The sequence below is a fragment of the Pelobates fuscus genome, chromosome 6 (assembly GCF_036172605.1).
Source record: "Pelobates fuscus isolate aPelFus1 chromosome 6, aPelFus1.pri, whole genome shotgun sequence".
Lineage (NCBI taxonomy): Eukaryota > Metazoa > Chordata > Amphibia > Anura > Pelobatidae > Pelobates > Pelobates fuscus.
This window is the reverse complement of record NC_086322.1, coordinates 52,898,014-52,921,112: the sequence shown is the minus strand read 5'-3', so window position 1 is coordinate 52,921,112 and position 23,099 is coordinate 52,898,014. Positions and strand designations below refer to the sequence as shown.

The following is a 23,099-nucleotide window of genomic DNA, read 5'->3' as shown; positions in this document are numbered from 1 at the left end:
CAGCTCATCTATAGATAGAGAGCACTTATTTCTGTTTTTTACATTCAGTGAACATAACTTATGCTCCCAGGACTCCCTATTCATGCAAAAAGAACACTGTGTATCCAAGCACTCTAATGATGCAGTTATACCAATGTATGCCCCACTCTAATGAAATCTGCCATAACGATACCCCACTCTACTGAACGCAGTGCTATCACGGTGTTACTAGGATTACATTTAAATTCACGATTTTGATGGCGTCAGTTTAATAGTATTGCTTCAGAATGAATGCTTGGGTTGGTTCCGAAAGTGTTGCTTTAAAAAAAAAAAAAAAAAAAAAAGTGGTGCAAAGCTCCAACAGCAAAGCAAAAAAAAACAAATACAATGCCCTTGCCAAGTCCATTCGTTTTCAAGGTGATTGGACAACTTTTAGAACTCTGCATTACTGTAGTTTTTATAAATCCCCCCTTGTGCCTATGAATGCACCTTCAACCACTACACATGGTGTTGCACTAGACATCCCTCCAAAATTTCTCACCAAGAACTAGATTTATATAAATTTCTGGTCAAAAACTGAGGTGCAGACATCCGGAGTTGTGTTCCTATTGGACAGGAAAAATTAGTGACTGGCCTTTGATAGCTAGTTAAATGTAGATTCTCCAAACCTAGAACCGGTCCTTCTTTGTTTCTACATTGAGAGGTCTTCTGCAAAGACTTGGCAAGTAACTGTGCAGTTGTCCCAGAAGTATCTACCGAAACAGAACATTCATGAGCTTTGACTCCAAACTCTTCTTTCTTAGGTGACATCTGAGATTCTGCACTTTGATTTGTTTTGCCAGACTGCTTGGGCAATGCACCTAACCTGGGCAGTCCCTTTCTCTCAGCGGGGCACAGCTCATCAGAAAAAGGAAGCATTAACTCTTGTTTAAGTTTGCCATTTTCCGTCGGAGTAATCAGCTTTTCTTCAAGCCGCATCAGTAAGCCCATGTCATTTACCTCAAATTTTTCCAGAGCCATTTTTTGTCTGGTTTCCTGCAGAACACTCAATTCTCGCAACTCTTCTGGTAGAACAGAGCCAGGAAACTACAAACAGAAAAGAATACAAGACAACATGTAGTATCGTTAATTTAATACCACAGCAATAACTTTTGAGAAGTCTGCTCAGATCCACAAGGTCAACTGTCCAAGCAAGGAAAGAAAAATAAATAAAATATCTATTGATATTATTTTGAATATCCCTTCACTAACAATTTCATTCAAACTAAAGAAGAAATTAGATATTGTATTAGTGGTTTGATGTTTTTGCCCTTTTCCCAAGTTTTGTATTAAAGTAAAGCTCAATTGGCTAGCCCACACCTGACCATCCAGTATTTTTAAAGAGACGCACTGGGGCAGGGGGAGGGAGTTGAACACAAGACACACTTCATCCACACAAACGCATGTTCCACACTCACCACCCAAAGAACGTTCCCTTCATATACACAGTAACCTTCACACACAGTCACTCCAGCCCTAACAAACAAAACACCACAAGCATCCCACACACTGCAAACAGCTGCCACACATATGATCTAAGACAAATAGCTATGCTTACAGATGCAGAGATGCACAGGCATTCATTCTAGACAGTCATCAAAACACAAACATATACACAATGACAGACAAGCATGCAGAGACACCATTACATAGTGCCAGACACAAATGCACACAGCCAGGTATACACTGTGTCCAGATGTAACAATGTGAGGGTGATATCGTATTGGTAATGTGGAAAACTATACAATATACATATATTAACATTTCAAGTAAACGTTACTCGCCAATGCACCCTTCAAGAAGCTTGAAAAGTCCATGGCACAGCTATCTCTTGAGAGATATAGATAGATTCAAAATGTGTTATTTTTGTAATGTTTTGTTGCCTGGTAAATATACAAAGATTATGCTTATTAAAAAAAATTCTTAAAAAAAAAAAAAAAAGCCCAAAATATCTTAATATATTCTTTTATAATTTTTTTTAAATGGTACAAAATATATCTTATATAAACATAGCAACTCAAAAATTTAGAACAACCACCACGGTCACTTCTGCTTTTAGAAGTGGTCATGGTGATAAGAATTTATAAATGTAGCATTTCTGCTTAAAAACGCTCAAATTAAAAAACAAAAAAAACTGCAGGAAAGTGTTTTTTCTTTTGCAGGGGAGAGCTATTAACTTATGTCCATTAGTTTAACCCCTTAGTGACAAGACCGCTTTTCAATTTTCTTACCGTTTGGGACCAGGTTTTTTTTTTACATTTCTGCGGTGTTTGGGTTTAGCTGTCATTTTCTTACTCATTTACTGTACCCACACATATTATATACAGTTTTATCGCCATTGAATGATCTTTCTAAAGATACCATTATTTTCATCATATCATTTACTTTAATTTTTTTTTATAAAATATGATGAAAAAAATGTAAAAAAACAAACAAAAACAAAAAAAAAAAAACACACACCTTTTCTAACTTTGACCCCCAAAATCTGTTGCGTGTCTACAACCGCCAAAGAACACCCGTGCTAAATAGTTTCTAAATTTTGTCCTGAGTTTAGAAATGTTACTATGTTCTTAGCTTTTTTTTTTTTTTTAGTTTGTTGCAAGTTATAGGGCAATAAGTACAAGTAGCACTTTGCTATTTCCAAACCATTTATTTTCAAAATTAACGCGTGTTACATTGTAACATTGATATCTGTCAGGAATCCCTGAATAACCATTCACATTTATTATTTTGACTCTTTTCATGCAGCTATTTTACCACCAATCTATGCCAAATACAAAATTAAAAATAAATAATTGGTGATTTTTTGACACACATAGCAATTTAAGAATACATGTACTGAGAACTTTAAGGGTTACTGCCAAATAACACCCCAATATGTGTTCAGCAACATCTCCTGAGAACAGTGATACCACCCATATATAGGTGTGTCGGGTTCTCTGGGGGCTAAAATACCTTATTTGGACCTTATTTGGAGGGTTCGCTTTCCAGTCTTCCAACTTGGAATTTTCACAGCTAGTCATCATGCACCCATGTCCTATTTGGGACATTTTTGAAGCCTGACAATATAATTCACCCCCATCAAATCACATATTTATAAAAGTAGACACCCTAGGGTATTTCAAATGGTGTCATTTGAACACTTTCCATGCACTAATTCTACCACCAGTCTTTGTCAAACTTTTGGGTAGTCATTTTGTGTCATTTTTCGCTCACATTGTACTTTAGGTATGGATTCTCAGTTCCTGTTATGTGTTACTGACAAAGAACACCCCAATATGTGTTCAAGCAACATCTCCCGAGTAAAACAGTGCCGCCAATGTGCAGGTTTTATGGGTTTTTGCAAGCTTACAGGGGTCAAATGTAGGGCTTTCCACTTTTCCATGTTTGCACATTGAAATTTGCCAGATTGGTTTGCTGGGCATATGTTACCTTTGAGACCGTATAGCAGCCCATAATAGATAATAACCCCATCAGGGCATACCATTTGTGAAAGTAGACAACCCAGGGTATTCAAAATGAGGTATGTCCAGTCTTTTGTAGTAGCCACAAACTCTTGCACTTTTACGGGTGATTTCATCGTTGTGATAAGTTTTACGGTTTTAAACACGCATATTTGTGTTCAGCGAAGTCTCCCGAGTAGAACAACACCCCCCATGTACAGGTTTTATGGTGTTTTGGAAAGTTACAGGGTCAATATAGGGCTTGCCCAATTCAGTTTGCCAGATTGGTTTGCTAGGTCTGTGTTGCCTTTAAAGACCATATGGTAGCCCAGGAATGTGAAATAACCCCATCATGGCATACCATATTCAAATGTAAACAACCCAGGGTATTCAAAAACAAATTTTTTTACTTACCGTAATTTTTTTTCCAGAAGATTAGAGGCAGTGCTTTACGACTGGGATTTCATTTGGAGGGATAAAACAGGCAGGCAATCTCCAAAACTTTTCAAGTACCTCCCCCAATTAACCTTTGGCCTTATAAATTGCTTCCTATCCAAGACATCCCCAGAAATTACAAAAGCCGAATAACCGTACCAACTCAGACTATGAACAAATTTGGGGGGGGGGGGGAGGGGAGGAAGTAAGCACTGCCTCTAATCTTCTGGAAAAAGAAATTTACGGTAAGTAAAAATTTTTGTTTTTCCCTTCAGATTAGAGGCAGTGCTTTACGACTGGGATCTCCAAAAGCAATCCCTTAGGGCGGGATTCAAGTCTCACTGCAAAAAAATCTGCAACCAAAGTTGTATCTTCCAAGATCAACAGACAAAAGAGAGTGAAGAGATCACCTTGTGGCTGTTATGAAATCGAGAGAATGTATAGCAGAATCCCTCAGGCATCCGATCTGAACATAACTGATCAAAGGAGCTTCAATGAAGATAGGTGTTAGATGAGAAAACTAACGAATGCAGACCTTTTTACAATTTACAAACTATTTAGCACAGTTTTTTTGGGCGGTTGTTGATGCGTAACAGATTTTGGGGGTCAAAGTTAGAAAAGGTGTGTTTTTGTAAATTTTTTCATCATATTTTATATTTTTTTATAGTAAATAATATGATATGATGAAAATAATGGTATCTTTAGAAATAACATTTAATGGCGAGAAAAACATAATATGTGTGGGTACAGTAAATGAGGAAAATTACAGCTAAACACAAACACCACAGAAATGTAAAAAGAGCCCTGGTCCTTAACGGTAAGAAAATTGAAAAATGGTCTGCTCACTAAGGGGTTAAATGTCCTGCCTTAGAGCCATCTTTAATTTAGCCAAGGGGTCTGAATATATGTTTAACAAAAACATTTTACAAATACAAAGCATTAGCAAATAAAAGCCCCAACATACCAGACATCCATTCTGTAATTCCACCGCACTTCGTTTATGAATGTTGAGATACCGCTCCACTGAACAAGTAAAATCTGTCATCATGGCTTCCAGCATGGCGAAGCGCAGAGTACAGAGATAGACCACCTCCAGGGCCAAAAGTTTCATTAAAGACACTGGTAAAGGACGTGTAATCCATACGTCTGGGGTTTCCTTTACATGTAAAAAACAAAAAACACAATTCATGTAATGTATTAAACATCTAATCACATATTAGCTGTGCCTATTTGCACAAAAGGACAAACACACAAACTTAAATTCTAAATCAAAGTTTGTTTGTAAACAAGAAAGAAAGGGAGATCGAGAAAATGTACAATTGACAACACATTGCAGAAGACAAAAAGAATAACGTATCCAGGACATCTAGACAAGTTACACATAATGAGGGAATAAAACGTCTGGGCTTTGAGACATCAAATGGGTGGATTAGCTGGACCACATTGTTTTTATCAGATATAATAAATATTTCCGTAAGCAACTAATTGGTATTCTATTTTATCAGTGTATGCGGATATACAGTAATGGAAACAAGTATTTGATCACCTGCTGATTTTGAACATTTGCCCACTGACAAATAAATGATCAGTCTATAATTTTAACGGTAGGTGCATTTTAACAGTGAGAAACAGAACAAAAAAAAAATCCAGAAAATCGCATGTCAAAAAAATTATAAATTAATTTGCATGTCAAGGAGTGAAATAAGTATTTGACCCCTTCGACTTGGTACTTGCTGGCAAAACCCTTGTTGGCAATCACAGAGGTCAGATTTTTCTTGTAGTTCGCCACCAGGTTTGCACACATCTCAGGAAGGATTATGTCCCACTCCTCTTTGCAAATCCTCTCCAAGTCATTAGGGTTTCGAGGCTGACGTTAGGCAACTCGAACATTCAGCTCCCTCCACAGATTTGCTATGGGATTAAGGTCTGGAGACTGGCTAGGCCACTCCAGGACCTTGATGTGCTTCTTCTTGAGCCACTCCTTTGTTGCCTTGGCTGTGTTTTGGGTCATTGTCATGCTGGAAAACCGATCCACAACCAATTTTCAATGCCGTGGCTCTGGGCAGGAGGTTCTCACCAAAGATTTGACGGTACATGGCCCCATCCATCGTCCCTTTGATGCGGTGCAGTTGTCTTGTCCCCTTAGCACCCCCAAAGCATAATGTTTCCACCTCCATGTTTGATGGTGGGGATGGTGTTCTTGGGGTCATAGGCAGCATTCCTCCTCCTCCAAACACGGCGAGTTGAGTTAATGCCAAAGAGCTTGATTTTGGTCTCATCTGACCACAACACTTTCACCCAGTTCTCCTCTGAAACATTCAGATGTTTAATGGCAAACTTCAGACGGGCCTGTACATGAACTTTCTTGAGCAGGGGGACCTTGCGGGCGCTGCAGGATTTCAGTTCTTCACGGCGTAGTGTGTTACCAATTGTTTTCCCAGCTGCCTTTAGATCATTAACAAGATCCTCTTGTGTAGTTCTGGGCTGATTCCTCACCATTCTCATGATCACTGAAACTCCATGAGGTGAGATCTTGCATGGAGCACCAGACCAAGGGAGACCGACCGTTATTTTGTGTTTCTTCCATTTGCTAAATAATCGTACCAACTGTTGTCACCTTCTCACCAAGCTGCTTGGTGATGGTCTTGTAGCCCATTCCAGCCTTTTGTAGGAGAGAGTGCTCCTAATCTCAGCTCGTTACCTGCACTAAAAAAACAAACAAACAAACAAACAAAAAAAAAACACCTGGGAGCCAGAAATCTTGCTGATTGATAGGGGATCAAATACATATTTCACTCATTGACATGCAAATCAATTTATAATTTGACAAACATTTTTTGGATTTTCTTTTTGTTATTCTGTCTCTCACTGTTAAAATACACCTACCATTAAAATTATAGACCATTTCTTTGTCAGTGGGCAAACGTTCAAAATCAGCAGGGGTTCAAATACTTTCCCTCACTGTATATATAAATATACATTAAAAATGTATTTAAAAAAAAAAAAAAAAGGTAGCATGCACATCCGTTCACTGCAAGCATTTTGTAATTTTGATATAGATATGAATGTCTTATATAGAATCTTATTACAGAACTTTGGATAACGTAATGCATTCATTACCTTGCATTTGCCAACTCATGTTCCTTTACTCACCTTTGCAATTTCTCCTTTATAAGACAGGAAGGAAGCATGTGGTGACGTCAAATTTAGATGACTTTTCAAGCATTCATCCACAGTACAAGTACAATGTGGGAGAAAGCCACCAGTGGCCACAGAAAACAGGAAAACATCGGCAACCTGAGAGGGAAACACCGATAAAACATACAGGGTAGTTTTATCTCAGACTGGAAAGAGACTGGATAGTCTTAAAAGCTTCAGGAAAGCTATGTGGCGGTCAACATTTTTGAAAATCTGGGTTAAAAGGAACTATGCATTCCCCCCATTCTTAAATACATGCAAGTTATGTCAAATGACAGTGATATTTACAACATAAACCGTAATAAAGACGCTTTCATATGTCATATCAAGTGGAATTCCTTTTAAAATAGAGGTTCTCTCCAGTTTGTGTGTACAAAACACGCATCCAAAAGAAAAATGTACAGAAAAGTGGAGCAGCATTAAAAGGCCCTCAGTGTAGGAAAAGCATCAAAATTACTTATTACTTTCAATAAATCTTTTTTTAATTTATATATGGGTAACTCCCCTTTAAAATTCCAAACCAGCAGACTGTGTAAATCTGTTTTCCCGATGTGTTAAAAAATAAATAAAAAAAATCATAGAAAAAGCATTTCCTACTGCAAGTTCTCTCTTTAACATATAAATAAATAGGAGAAAGATATTGGATCAGAAACTCACATTTAAAAAGATCACTTAAAAGGCTGCTCCACGTAGTAATAAGAGCGGTTTAAACTTAAGGCAATACGTCCTCTTCTAGTCTGAATGGCCACAACTCCTCGAGTGGCAAATATTTACAGCAGGAGAGCGTTTAGCAGCTTACTTCCACAAATGATAAGCATCATGGCATATGCAGAGTCCCATTATAACAACAAAAAGTTCAAAGATGCGGCTCTGTCAGCAGGTTTAATTTTTTATCAGTTATCTTATTCTCTCTCTCTTCTAATATACTGGATTAAAATTTAAAAGGAGAATTACCCATATATGAAAAAAGGCTGACAACTAGTGTGACCTGAGTTTTTCTCCAAAAGGGAATAAAAAAAAAAAATGGCGGGCGGGGGCGGACCGTTGAGCTGAAAGGAAACCATCTCTTGCAGCTCCGGTCCTTAGCCCGAAAAAACACGGATTTACCGCTCACCAACCGACCAGCTACCTTTCAAAATACCATATTTGACTAGAGAAACTTGCCAGCATCACTCAGAGACCAATTGGCAGCCGCAGACCCCACAAATGTGAGCAATTTGAAAGCTCGGGCCTACCAGACGGCATGATCCTGCGGCCTACTGCTGAGCCTAGAAAAGCCATACACGTTTCATGAATAAACCCGATATAGAAGCGCATGTCTTTCCCAACACACAAGAGGCGACCGGAGAAGCTGTGGTATGGCCCTGCACCCCACCAGGACCCGGGGGTTATCACGGTCACCAGTTCAGTTCACTTGCTTCCTGACTTACACTGCAAGTTTCCATATCTAAGCTAAGGATTATCAGCCTGCAATTGAGGAACGTGGGAGGCAGCTCCCGCGTGTCACCAGCCACTGCATAAGAGGCAATACTCACACAGTGCCAACCTCCTAGTTGCCTTATCAAGAAGCGGATAAAACAACCTGAACACACTCATCCAAGAGACTGCTCATGCATCACGCGGGCACACCGGCAGGGTCGCCGACGGGCATTGACACCAAGACTACCAAGCGGTCTCGGGTCGGACAGTGGCAACCCCTACCTCAGGGAGATCCGGAGACCTGGAGGAGGCTGCTCCCCGTTGCTGTGAGCCTAGCCGGGCTGGTCTGTGGGGGGCTGAGGCGGACCGGTGGCCGCATGGACTATGCTCAGGAGAAGTGGTCGGCGATTGAGGAGGCCCACAGGGGTGCCACGTCTGACCCTCCGAGACTCTACCAGGACAGTGGAGGTGCAGAGGCCGTCCGGTTAGTGGACTAAGAGAGGGTGGTCTCATGGACTGGGGGGTTCCTTGAGTGCCCGCTGTATCAGGGAGCTCATGGTTCGGGGCTTCGTCAGGTGTCGGTGCAGTTGGTGGCGCCCACGTGGACCTGATGTTGGTGCATTGAGTAGGGCCTTCTGGAGGCTTCACACTACCCTTTACTCCCACACGGGCACATGGGATGACCAGAGACTCATTCACAGGCAGAGATAGCTCTCACCTAAGGCAGGCAGTTCTAATTCATACTTTTATTTCTTTCCTTAATTATTTTAGCCCCTTTTAATTTATATAATCTGGCCGCACGTGCCTGGACCAAGATACCCAGGGATCTTCATGTTGGGCCCTATCCTACGAGCCCCTACACACTCCCCGGGGCACCCTCTTCCCCCCCCCCCCCCCTTTTTTACTTTTCCCCTTCTCTTACAATCTAAAGTATCACACTATAACTAGCCAGATAGCTAGGGGGAGACATACTTGTCACAAACCCAATATGTTGCCTGGGCTGTGGAACCATAACTCCAACAGCAACACTAAATCCTGCATGATTCCGTACAGAGCATTAGTTAAATCTATATGGTATGCGCTTATAATCCTGATGCACTTCCACTAACAGTGAAACAAGCACCTGAAGCTACCGTTGATGATATTATTAATTAACCTATTTGTTATTATTGAGTTCAATGAGCACGTTTCTAACTGTAATTTCATACCGTTATTCGCTATACCTATGCTGTATACACTCATAATTTCTGTGTATTTAAAGGAGTATTAATGCCTATACCTTAAGTTACCACTGATAGTGCTGCATAATTTACTATTCTGTGTTTGTGCACAAATAACCTCAACGAGGTTCCGTTATTTTTAAGTTTGATGCAATTGCGTTCACCCTTCATGCATGCAATAACCTTTTGTAATATTTTCGTATGCAATGTATTACGTTCACATTCATAACGGCAAATGTCTGCAAACTGATATAATCTCTGAAGTTTACTTTTATTGCAGCAATATATATATTTTTTTTTAAGTTCTGCAATCACATTATTGCAAAAACGATTAACCTTACTGCATTGTAATGCATCTCTATTGTTGTGCACCAGCTTATACTGTAACATGTCTGCACTTCCTACTGCAAATGTATGCTAACTGATCTGAATAAAAACATTCCTTGAATGAAGAAAAAAAAAAAAAAGTAAAACATATTGAAAAAAATAAAAGACTGATATCTCAATTCTTTTCCTACCCTGAGCCCTTTTAAAAGTGCTCCACTTTTTTGTATATTTGACAGCAATATTCGTTTTAACTATCCCCCTTTTCATATCTCTGCCATGGCTTCCTCCAATTCTAGGGCTATGTCTGGATTTTCCTGAATTACTACCAGTGCTTCCAATTACTGTTCCAGATCTGTTAAGAAATCCATATGAATTACTGCAATCAATATTCTATATTGGCTTATTTGATGCTGGATTGGCAGTCTTTCTAGAATAGGTGAAATCATAAAGTGTATGGGCATTGGGTAAAAAGGTTGAATTCTAGTACACCTTGGGATTAAGGGTGTGTGTAAATTGTGAAGTCCTTACATGCATGAAAGTGAAGGTCCTAACGGTCAATATACTGAAACAGAGGATAAACGAAAGTACACTATTCCACTATATTTGAAGGACTTTTTCCAGACTTGAGTTTTTACAATGACGTGTAAATTCAGAAATAGGAAATTCATTTTATTTTTCAGAGGGAGTTTTGTGGACTGCACTTAAATACACCAAAACAAATTAGACAAAAAAAAGTGATCTAATATTTCCCTAAATATACTGAACTAGATTCTGGAATTTATAGCAATCCTTCCTTTCAAGACTAAAAGGAAAAATGAGAATTGTCTGTGCTCTAAGAGACTCTAGCCTTAGGTGGCAAATGTGTGCAGAATCATGAAGAAATAACATTTTATCTTCGAATACTCATGCGTTCACATATTCTTCTCATATCGAAGATTTTTCTTGGAAAGAAATAATGACATGGTGGAATAAGTTTGGCAGATTGCTGTATTTGGAAAGTTTGGAGTCCATCAACACAAGGCGCTACGGTTATACCTGAAAATGTGTTGAGGCAATACCTCAATCTGTAGACAGGTCAAATAAATATAATTTTAAACATATTCTCATAGTGATGCCCGTCAATTACCTAGTAAATAAGATTATACTTTAAATGATATGCATAGTTTAAACTATCATTATTAAACCCTATAAATAAAATATATCTTTTTTTAAGACTGGAGGTACATAACCTAGTTAATATGCTCTAAGAGCTTGAAGAAAATGTTCCAAAACATAAAACAGAGAAAGTATGCGGCAGAAATGTTTACAGCAAATTACTCATGACCACTTTTCTTCTTTTCTGCTATTGGGAGCAAACAAAACGAACCAAATAAATTGTTTTATAATATGTTGTAATGCATGTACAAGAAAGGGACTACAAATGTACTGTTAAAACCAACCTGTGTGTCAAACACATTAGAAAGACCAATCCCATACTGGTGAGCGAGACAGTCTGAAAGTCCACGGCAATCATGAATCACCTAAAAAAAAACATCTAAATAAGAGAATAGCATTCATAATTATTTCAATTTTTTTTGTCTAAGAACTATAACGGCTTAATGTAGTGACCATTGTGCAAGAAAAATAATAAATTTTACTTTCAGTAAATGTATTTTTCCTTAGAATTAGAGCAGTGGCGCAACTACATATGGGGCGGGGGAGTATGCAACTGTTTACCTGGATGGCTGGTGCCTACTCTGGCGAAATATACCAGAGGGGGGAGGCAGGATGCAGTGGTGGCTGTGAGGAAGCGGTGATCTTCCCGTTCCTGACACTGCTCCCTTGCGTGCCCTCGTCGGTGATGCCGGGAGTCGGAATAGGATGTCACTGCGGCCCTGGCATCACTAGACAGCACATAAGGGGGGACCTGGGAGAGTGCAGGAGCCCTCTGGATCCCAGGGAGAACAAACATACCAGCTCCACTTAAAGTAGGCGCCAAATTTTGTTCTGCCCATAACTCTGGTTATGTCACTTAAGTAAAGGCAGTGCACAACAACAGGGCTACCCACCAACGCTGGGCAGAAAACGCAGGCAGCTTGATTTGAAAGTTAAGCTCCTCCTTATACTCCTGCCCACAAAGTCTAAAACCACACACAAACCCAGAAACCCCTGAAAATACAGAAGCCAGAGAACTGCAAAAATATAATAAGGAGGAGGGGCATGGAGATATGTGCATTGCCTCCAATCCTAAGGAAACAAGGGTACATACATTAATATGCGGTGGACATGTCCTAAAGTGGAACAATACTGGGAGATGGTAAAAGACCTCTACATCGACATTCTCCACTCCAATGAAGAAGTTGAGCGTTGGGCCTTCTTCTTAGCCAAGCCAATTGAAGGTCTCCCCAATGATGTACAAATTTTGGTGAACAAAATCGTACTAGCGGCATGCAGAGATCTGGCACAATGTTGGTTGGGCACTGACTTCCCTGGCAAGGAGCACATACTTCTAAAACTAAAAGACAATTACTTAATGGACAAGCCAATGGCCAAGTGCACAATTCTTTACCTACATTTAATAAGTTATGGCAGTTATTAGAATACGACCAAAATCAAAATTAAAGTGATGGATAAAGAACGGACAAATGCTGGAGGAAAGTGGAAGCCTTTTTATCCCCCTGTCCTCTTCTCCTTTTACTCATCTTTATTTTCCTTTAGTTCACTGTACCCTTTCCATATCAAGAGAGGGACATATTTTTTTTTTTTTTTTTTTTTTTATTCTTTATTTTATTGTGCATGTTTTACAGACAGGTTCCACAACGCCACAACAGCGTAATCTTGAACATTGCCTTATGAACATTGGCATGGGAGACGGTGCACATTTTTATATAATGGAAAAGTTTTAAACAATGAAACACGTAACCATTTAGGTCTGAGCGCTATGCAGTAAGGTTTATCGGGCATTTGCAGCATCCTGTATCTGGACTTAAAATATTTCTTTAGCATTGACATTGGACCGTGGTATACAGTTAGATATAGAGCGTGTAATCTCGGCTAGGCCTGTTGCTTTAGTTAAGTAGGGCTTCTGCCCTGTTTAAGGTTGCACAAGGTGTGCAGTGAGCCAAACGTTGTAAAAATATACATGTAAACACAAAAAAGCACAAAACATATGTACAGGTCCCGCCGTGGAGCACAGGTGTATGGAAGGCGGACATTGAGGCATAAGAGATCAAGATCAAAATAAATTATAACTTAAATTAATGCAGTGTGCCGCCCGATAAAATAAAGATGCCTGTTATAACTTTAGAGGCTGGGTCTGCATTATTGAGGGGTGTGGATGGGTGTTCGGCAGATAACCTGTAGGATTTAGTAATTGGATAGCTTACAGGTGAGGTTAGTTGCCCTGAGTGTCTTTGGTGGAGAGGGATGGTTAATCCCTGTGGTGTGTGATGTGGTTAGTGGTGAGGTGAACCTCGCTACTTACAGTGAGTGCCCTGGACATGTATGGTGCTTCAGATGTCGGGCTAAACTATAGCAACTGAAGTCAGTGATGCTAGGTGAGGGCGGTTTGTGCGGCTCAGCAGCCCTGATGGCGTGGTTGCAAGGGGGGATGTGTATAGCTATGTGTTGTTCAGCAGCCATGAAGTGCCACCTATCGTGTAAGTGCTTTCTATGTGAGGGTGCATAGTAATACCGTTTCCCCAACATATTTACAACCATGCAAGCAGTATTAAGAGAGGGACATATTGAATATTAAAAATCAGACACGGGACAGGCCAGAAAATCAGCAGGAATGATTAACATGTCGAGACTCTACCTAAGACACTTAGAAGAACAGATGCTCTGTGATTGCTTAATTCCTTTTCACAAAACACTATGCCAAACAAATATGTCTTATTTCAGCAATGTAAACACAGTTGAACACAATTTTTTTTTTATTTTTTTTTTTAGACAATCTTTATTTGTAGATATTTTCAATGTGGGTTGGGGTACAGAAGAGAGAAAGGGTGGTTGACATGGAATAAAACGTCAGGTAAAGATAACATCTAGAACATACCAATCCTTGGAACAAATAGGGTACAATACATCCTGCATATGGCTGCTTATATAGTTTTCTTCAGCGTTACAGAGGTGATGGTTCGCTTAACATGTGTGTATGACCTTGGTTTGACATAGTCCGTAAGACAAGAGTGCAGTAGGTGCAGGGTATGTTTTGAACACTAATGTGAACATTATCTAACTGGTCCTGTGATCTCAAAATAGTATTTCAAAATAAATAATTTATGGTAAGTAAAATATGGTCTCTTCTCTCCAGATGATTGGAGAAGGTCTAAATAGAGGGAGGAACAGGTGGCAGCCTTGCAGATCTGAGCTGGAGTAGCAAAAACTTAGACACCAATGATGTAAAAATTGCTCTGGTGGAACGAGCTTTTAAATGAAGGGGAGAAGTAAAATGAGAGGACTTAAGTTAGAGTAATAGCTTCTTTATTCCATCTAGCCAAGAATACCTTGGATGCCATGAGACCTTTCTTCTGGCCTTGACAGAACAAATAGCCTACTGGAACGCTCAAAAGGTTTAGTCTTCCGCAGATAGCATCTAGGTAATTAAATTTACTTTCTTTTAAGTTCTGAGCTTTCTGACAGAAGTTTTGGGACCACAATTTCTTCATTAATATTGTCCTTCGAAAATATTTTAGGCAGAAATAAAGGGTAAATCTTCAAAACGACCATATAAAGATAAAAAACAAGATAAGGAGCTTGTAATTTGAGTCTTTTAGCGGATGTGACAAGGGTAGGTTTACAGATCACTGCCAGAAACAAATTCAGTTCCCATGGAGGGACAATTTCTCTGATACTAGTGATAATAGGAAGGATAATTTCCTTTTTGAGAGGTTCAAAAGGATTGAGAACGAACTTCTGCAATGCCAAAAGGATGGATAGCAATGATTCTTGCTTACTTTAGAAAAGCTTTCTGCAAAACACGTGGCATTCTAATGACTGAAGGGAAGATGTAAGCCAGTTGAAAGTCGCAAGGAATCCCTAGGGCAGGGGTTCTCAACCCAGTCCTCAGGACCCCCTACCAGTCCAGGATTTGGGGATTACCTGGGTGTGTCTAAGGTGTTTTTTTTCTTCCTTTTTCTAAACACATTAGATACACCCAGGTAATCCCTAAACCCTGGATTGGTAGGGGGTCCTTGAGGACAAGGTTGAGATCCCCTGCCCTAGGACATCAAAATTAAATTAAGTTTTAATGTTAATGTTAATTTTTTTAAGCCATCAGATCCAACTCTGAAATTTCTAATTTTAAAACTATCCTGATTGGAAAAAGACCAACTCCCCTTGTTTCAAGTGGTCCCTGCTCAGTGCATCTGCTAGAATATACGTCTCTCCTTTCAGATGGACTGCCGATAGAGAAAACAGGTGACTTCCTGACCAAAGCATCATTTTGGTTCATAACCTTGCTAGAGAGGGAGACAGAGTACTTCCTTCCCTGTTTAGATATGCAACTGCGGTTGCATTGTCCACTCCAAGTTGAATGCGATATCCCTGTAAATGTTTCCTTAAACTCAGGAGGGCCAACCAGACTGCCTTGAGTTCTGTGATTTGATGATTTCTGTGAATCTTGAGATGTCCATAGACCCATTGTTACATATTTTCACAGATGTGCTCCCCAACTGATAGGTGAGGATAATGTGATTTCTCATTCTGAATGAAAGACCTTCTGGAAAAAACAAAAACATAAAAACGAGAGGTTTTCCACCAATAAAAACTTCTCATGGAGGTCAAAACCCTCATCAGCAGATCCAGGGGGAGTTTCTCTGTTCCATTCTACCAGGATATTTCTCTGTTGATGTCCCATTCTTGCTTTGGCCCAGTTGACAGCCAGAGTTGTGGAGGTGGAAAGACCCAATAGGCTTATTGCTTCTCTTAAAGTGCAGAATTTCTTTACTTCTAGAGCCATCATTGATCAGACGATACTTGCTCTTTTTTCTGGTGGGAGAAACATCTTTATACAAATGAAATCTATACTTAAACCCAAAAATTGAATACTTCTGATGGAAATCAGCTCTGATTTTTCTAGGTTTAAAATGCATCCATGTGATTTTGGTCAAATAGAGACAGTTTCTAGATCCTGCAAGTCTCTCTCTCTCTCTCTCTCTCTCTCTCTCTCGAGGAAGCTGTGAGTAGCCAATCGTCTAAGTATGGAACAATATGGAGACAGTCTTTCCTTAATGCAGCTGTAAAGGCCACCAGTACCTTAGAAAAAAAAACTGCTGAGCTGAGGAGAAGCCAAATAGAAGAGATCTGTATTGAAAATGCAGGATAGAAGGCTGCTTTCTGTGTCATTGAGGTCTAGCAAATACAGCCCATCTCCTTCTCGAATTATATGAGTGGCTGATTGGATGGTCTCCATACAAAATTTTTCTTTGTGATGAACATATTTAATTATTTTAAATCTAGGATGGGTATGAAAGACCAGTCTGGATTTTGAACCAAATAAACATACAAAAAATGAGGAATTTTAGTGTGCACCAATGTGCTACCAAGCATTTATTTGAAGGACATAAAATACAGGCAAATGTTTTGGGCACAAACCCTTTTTAAATGCAAATGTCCTTAACCCCTTAAGACCGCAGCCAAATGTACAAGTTGTGAACGAAACAAAACCTGGCATTTGCGCTATATGTCTGTCCAACCGTAATTCACCTCTTTCATATTAAATGCACCCCCCCTTATTATGTATCATTTTATTCAGGGGAAACAGGGCTTTCATTTAATATCAAATATTTAGCTATGAAACATAATTTAATATGAAAAAAATGGGAGAAAATAAGAAATTTTGTTATTTTGTTTAGTTCTACATGACATTTTAACTGTCACTGTCATAATACTGTTTGCTTTTACTGCAATAAAATGTATTCAGCAAAGTCTCACGTGTAAAACAGTACCCCCTATGTACAGGTTTTATGGTGTTTTGGAAAGTTACAGGGTCAAATATAGCGTGTTACATTTGAAATTGAAATTCGCCAGATTGGTTACGTTGCCTTTGAGACTGTATAGTAGCCCAGGAAATAAATTTACACCCATAATGGCATACCATTTGCAATAGTAGATGACCCAAGGTATTGCAAATGGGGTATGTCCAGTCTTTTTTAGTAGCCATTTGGTCACAAACACTGGCCAAAGTTAGCGTTCGTATTTGTTTGTGTGTGAAAAATGCAAAAACCGCCAATTTTGGACAGTGTTTGTGACTAAGTGGCTACTAAAAAAGACTGGACATACCCCATTTGCAATACCTTGGGTTGTCTACTATTGCAAATAGTATGCCATTATAGGGGTAATTTTCATTCTTGGGCTACCACAGGGGCATAAAGGCAATGTAAGCAATCTGGCGAATTTTAATGTGAAAAAAATGAAACACAAGCTTTATATTTGACGCTGTAATTTTTGAAAACACCATAAAACCTGTACATGAGGGGTACTGTTGTACTCGAAAGACTTCGCTGAACACAAGTATTTGTGTTTCAAAACAGTAAAAAGTATTGCAGCAATAATATCGTCCGTGTAAGTGCTGTTTGTGCGTGAAAAATGCAAAAAACTTCACTTTTACTGGCGATATCATCGTTGTAATACATTTTACTGTTTTGAAACACTAATATTTGTGTTCAGCGAAGTCTCCCGAGTAAAACAGTACCCCCCATGTACAGGTTTTATGGTGTCTTGGAAAGTTATAGGGTTAAATATAGTGCTAGCAAATTAAATTCCCTATTCTTTCGACATGGGTTGTCAGGCAGGTCCCGCTAATTGTAATTAATTAGGATACCTAATTATGTAAAATTATTACATAAATATATGTGTAGAATTAATATATATATATATATATATATATATAATTTTTTAAAATATATTTATATATATAGTGATATATACGTATATATTTATGTATATAGATATATATATTATTTCGTTCTACGTGTATTTTGATATATATATATTTATTATCACAATACAGTTAGAACGAAATAAAACACATCTATATATTTAATATTTTATTTTTAATTATTTTTTTATTTTATTTTTTTTACGTATTTACATATATATATATATATATATATTTTTTTTTACACTTATTTAATTTTAATTAGATTTTCAGCCAGCAGGGGGACTAACTGTCATTACAGTTAGTCCCCCTGCTGGCAATGCACCAGCCAGCTATCCCGGCCATGTGATTGTGAGGTCCTCGCAAGGACCTCACTCTCACATGGCCCGGGGGGGCTGAAGAGGACGGAGGTGCCGCCGGGGGCTCCCTGGGAGTCCCCCCAACCGCGATCGCCGGCGACCGGGTAAGTAAAAAAACAACGGAGGGCGTACTATTACGTCCTGCGGCGTTTAGAGCCGCTTTAAAAAGGACGTAATAGTACGCCCTGCGGTCTTAAGGGGTTAAATATGCAGTGAAACTCACCAGTTTATATACAATGTGCAACAAGTTAAGAACCCAGGTCCCGCCCCCCACAGATAAAGTGCAGCGGTGTCTTAGTTTGGCTTCCCTACACCATCTTTGAGCACACTTTTGGTTTCCGGCAAGCATGGGCGTGACGTCATATCACGCACGCACGCTGCTTATGACCTCATGATGCATGGTTGCTAGGAAACGAGTATACAATACAGACGTTCATTAAACAGATCACAATAAATAAAGCTACATATACACAGCGCTTAAAGAGATATATAAAAAAAAAAATAAATGAGAGGCCATGATGAACAAAGTTGATTTAGAGATTTTTTCAAGTTTAGCTATTTTGTCTCAAATTTTAAATTCACTTTGAATTCATGACAATTCACACCTTGGCATGGTGTGAATAAAGGGTGTATCTGCATGAACAGTCAGTGTGTTTTATATAACCACTGTTGCACTCTTTACTCCAGTAAACTCCAAAAGCCCAAACGCTCAACCCCAAGAATACCAACCTTTACAATGCCTCTGTCCTCCAGCACCATTTTTAATCCATTTTTAAATACCGATGGCCCCAAGGTGAATATATCGAACAGGTAGACTTGACTCTTAGTTGCCACCTAGAAGAAGGAACATAATGAAATGAGACAACCTAAATAAACTAGACCTTGGAAGAACACGTGAAGGAGAACAACAATAACGGACAGCTGTCCAGGACTAAAAACACTGCACAGCATGGAGACCTTTATATATTGCAATTCTATTTTTACATCTCTACCCCTAATACGCAGTCAAGCCCATAATAATGCAGTTATTAAGTTACATGCTGTGCAGTAAGACCGGAACATCAGCATAGTGATGCTGCTATCAGGTAGGTTCATGTTATTACACCCAAACCTACACTTGCATATGAAAGTTGTGGAAAGGTGAATGCTGTTGGCTAGGCAGGGTTCCCAGGGAAGCAGGCTCAAGAATAAAGCATTGCTACTGAAGATATGGAAGGAAATGTTAAAGGGACACTATAGTCACCAGAACAACTACAGCTTAATGTAGTAGTTCTTGTGAGTATAATAGCTCCCTTCAGGCTTTTTTCATGCAAACACTGCCTTTTCAGAGAAAAGGCAATGGTTACATTGCCTCTACGGACACCTCCAAGTGGCCACTCCTCAGATGGCCACTGGAGGTGCTTCCTGGGTCAGTGCTACCGATAAGACAGCCCTGACGTTCACCGCCCCCACGCTCTGCATGGAGATGCTTAATTTTCCTCGTAGAGATTAATTGATTCAATGAATCCATGAGGAGGTCCTGATTGGCCAAAACTGCATTTGGCCCGCCCCGTGCCATTTTTTTTATTATAATGATTTTTTTTTTTTTTTTTAATTCTTTATTTTGGTCGTGCAGATATGAGAATTACAAACAAGCTTTCTATAAGTCACAGCATCATGAACAAGCTTCAGTACAGTATGTTTAAAACGTAAAGTGACTTTTGAGGATCATGCACATTTTTTATATATATATAACAGGTTTGAACCATTTAGTTGCAACTGGAGAGTTCCGCTAGGCATAAAATAAGGGTGGGCAACATAAAATGTTAACATGGAGCTCCGTTAAATGATAAGTACAATATAGTAGCTGATACTATGCAGTTGTATACAGTAGGCTTGCTAAACATTGCTGTGGGCATCAGGAGGGAGACAGCCTGGTAAATAATAAAGTGGGACACACTAAGAGCAAGGTATATCGAGTAGCCAGTGATGGCTGACATTTTGCACATTCATGTGTGACTATAAGGATAACTACTAGGTAGTATTTTTATACATTAGGTTTGCAGCAAGCCTGTTTCAATAATCAGTAGGCCGCCAGTAAGATCTAACAGAGTACCTAGCCCATGTCCAAAGGTGCAAAGACCCAGCTTTCCCTGCACTTCGTCTGGGATCGAGAGTCCTGGATGTCGAGGGTTAGGGAGGCAGCAATTATATATGCGGGTCATGGAAGCGGTTAACGGTGGTGTCTGGCAACAGTCCATCGGTCCTGGGCTTGGGTTAGTCTGCCTCAGCCGATACCTTGCACATTGAAGGGTGTTCGGGATGGTTGAGAGTCCTGGTGAGGCACCGCGAGGTGCAGCTTTGTGGGCTCCAGCTGCTGTCTCGTCCGTCCGTCGCTGTGGAAGCCCGCTCTGACGGTGCAGGCAAGTGGAGTCACCTTCTGGTGCTTTGGGGCCTTCCGTGGCGTCATGTGGGGTCGTGGCTGGCTTGTTGCTGCGTGCTGTTCGGGTCTCCGTTTCAAGCAGGATCTGGGTTGATCTTGTGGGCCCGTTAGGGCAGTGATCGTAGCGTGGTGTGATCTTGCCTGTTTGCGTTTCAGCAGATGAGATCTCCGCCGTCGGCGCCATCTTTTAGGTCCCATCAGTCAAGGGCCAGTGCAGTCGTGTCTAGTATGTACGGGTTTCTCGTTGGGTTTATGCACTGGTGTTTTAGTATAGCGCTCTCCTCTTGAAATCTGTGCCCAAAAGGCGTCGAGTATGGCGTCGAGTCGTGCCATGAATCTTATGCTGGGGCTGTCTGAGCGGCAGTGTTGAGCGCACGTAGCGTCCGCCATTTTAAAAGCCCGTGTAGCTTGGGGTTGCCCTGTAAGCTCTGCCATCAGCTCGCGTTGTAGCCCTGCTGCCTGGACGGGTTGGACCGGGATCACCCCCGCCGGTCCTAGGGGGGGGAGTGGGTATTCAGCATTGCAGTACCTCCGGCGTAGGTGCGAGGAGAGCGGCCGTCCCCCCTCTGCTCCTTCCACCGCAGGCCGCTGCCTGTCATCTTGGGTTCTCGCTTGCGGGGAACACTTGGATTCAGTATCTGGTGATTCACCAGGGTGCCCCCAGCATGGGTAACACACCCCGGCATCAATTCAGGCCTGGTATCAGCCAGTAGTTCCCTGTAACCAGTCTATGTGGTGGGAGCTCATCCACCATGCGACTGCTCCGCTTGCAGGTCAGGCCCCGCCCCCCCGTGCCATTTTGATGATGTCACAAAGGGGGCAGAGCCAGCACCGGCAGATCCGCGCATTGCTGTAATTAAGGTGAGTTTTAAACTTTTTTTAGGGGGGGGGGGGGGAGGGGAGGGGTGGCAAGCCACCTAAATGGTGGGTTAAACACTATAGGGTCAGGAATACAGGTTTGTGTTCCTGACCCTATAGTGTTCCTTTAAGGAAGGTTTGTACAATGTTTGAAATAGAGTGATTGTGCGTTTAATGATGGGGGTTAAGGAAGGACTTGTGCTAGGGATGGCAAAGACGGCTGCTTGTAAGGAAAAATGCATGGGCAATGAAAAGCAGGAAGCCAGAGAAAGATTTAATTGAAGATGGGCAGTCTGACAAGACAGGTCTGTACGGGCTTCCGCTGCATATGTATACCGGCAAAAATTTTGCTGAGACCATCCTGCCAAGGTGCTACCGATGAGTCTAACGAGCCCTGACTCAAGACCTGTGGCCATTGGGAACTGCTGTGGCAAGCTGCAGCCTGGGCTGAGGAAAGGTGGCAGATTTCCTCACTCTCCTATGAGAAGTACAGTGCTACACCCCTTTTCTACCCTCTTCTCCTCTGGACCGGCAGGAGATATACCAGTCTCCACTGGAGTGCCGAACTACTCATGGCCATATGAAAGGACAGGCCCGTAATGCTGGCCTCCTGCCACGTGTTCTAAGATGGCCGTGGAGGGTAGACATTATGTGAAGCCTGACCTGCCCATACCAGAGGGCCCCTCTCTGGGGAACATATCCGCTTCACAACGAGTCACTTGTACCTAACGCCCACCCACCCTGAGGCCACATGGGGCTTGCCCCTAAGACAACGGCCACGCCAGCGGAGGACCAAAGGCAGAAATAGGACACAGACCATACAGGATTTCGGTTGCCCCTCTCAGGCAGACTTGGACCTTAAAGCCACCCGAGTTTGTGGCATTGAGGTGAAGGTTCCTGAATAGGCCTGGGGTGGGATAATTGTGCCCTCTTGGCAAATTATGCTTGCACACCCAGTGGACGCTACCTACCTGCTGTGAGCTTCCCTGTGGCTGGCATAGGTTGACTCTTCGTGCATACCACGCGGCGGCCTGCAATCCCACCCTAGGGTCTCTGGATGCATCCTGACATACTGAGTGTTATTACCCAGCTTATGTAGCAGGGAGCTTATATATTTCAGATTTTATTGAATACAGGTAGAGCCAAGTGGCATCAGAGCAACCTCATTCTGGTCCTGGAGACAGAGATACTTATTTTCACATGCTATTAATTTATTAGTCCTGACTCACTTACCACTGTCTATCTGTAGTGAGAATTTACACAAAGCTGGTCACCCTGCTCATATGTAAACAGCATGTACAGATGCACATTGCCTCGGTTCTCCTCATCTCTGTATGTTTTAAGTATGCTAACTGACAGGTACAAAGGCCAGACATTAAAACAATGAGACCAGGGAGGGCCCCAGATGTGAGTGTGAATATATGATGTTATTTATTTTAATTTTTAAGCTCACACATCCTGGGAAGTGACAGGTCCCTTATAAAGAAACTTTCTCAAAGAAGACTATAGAGTAAAAGTAATGTCATCTCCCTGGTCAAT

General features: G+C 40.8%; 1 protein-coding gene across 1 annotated transcript in view; it reads right to left on the bottom strand.

The window, feature by feature from the left end:
• Nucleotides 1-516: 516 nt before the first annotated feature.
• LOC134566052 (piRNA biogenesis protein EXD1-like) overlaps nucleotides 517-23,099 on the bottom strand; it is a 73,782-nt gene continuing 51,199 nt past the window's right edge. The window contains exons 8-12 of the mRNA XM_063425764.1: nucleotides 19,010-19,114; nucleotides 11,500-11,580; nucleotides 7,050-7,193; nucleotides 4,861-5,052; nucleotides 517-1,065 (exon numbers count right to left, since the gene is read on the bottom strand). Of these exons, the coding sequence (XP_063281834.1) occupies nucleotides 517-1,065; nucleotides 4,861-5,052; nucleotides 7,050-7,193; nucleotides 11,500-11,580; nucleotides 19,010-19,114 (1,071 nt within the window). The remainder of the gene's footprint in view (nucleotides 1,066-4,860; nucleotides 5,053-7,049; nucleotides 7,194-11,499; nucleotides 11,581-19,009; nucleotides 19,115-23,099) is intronic.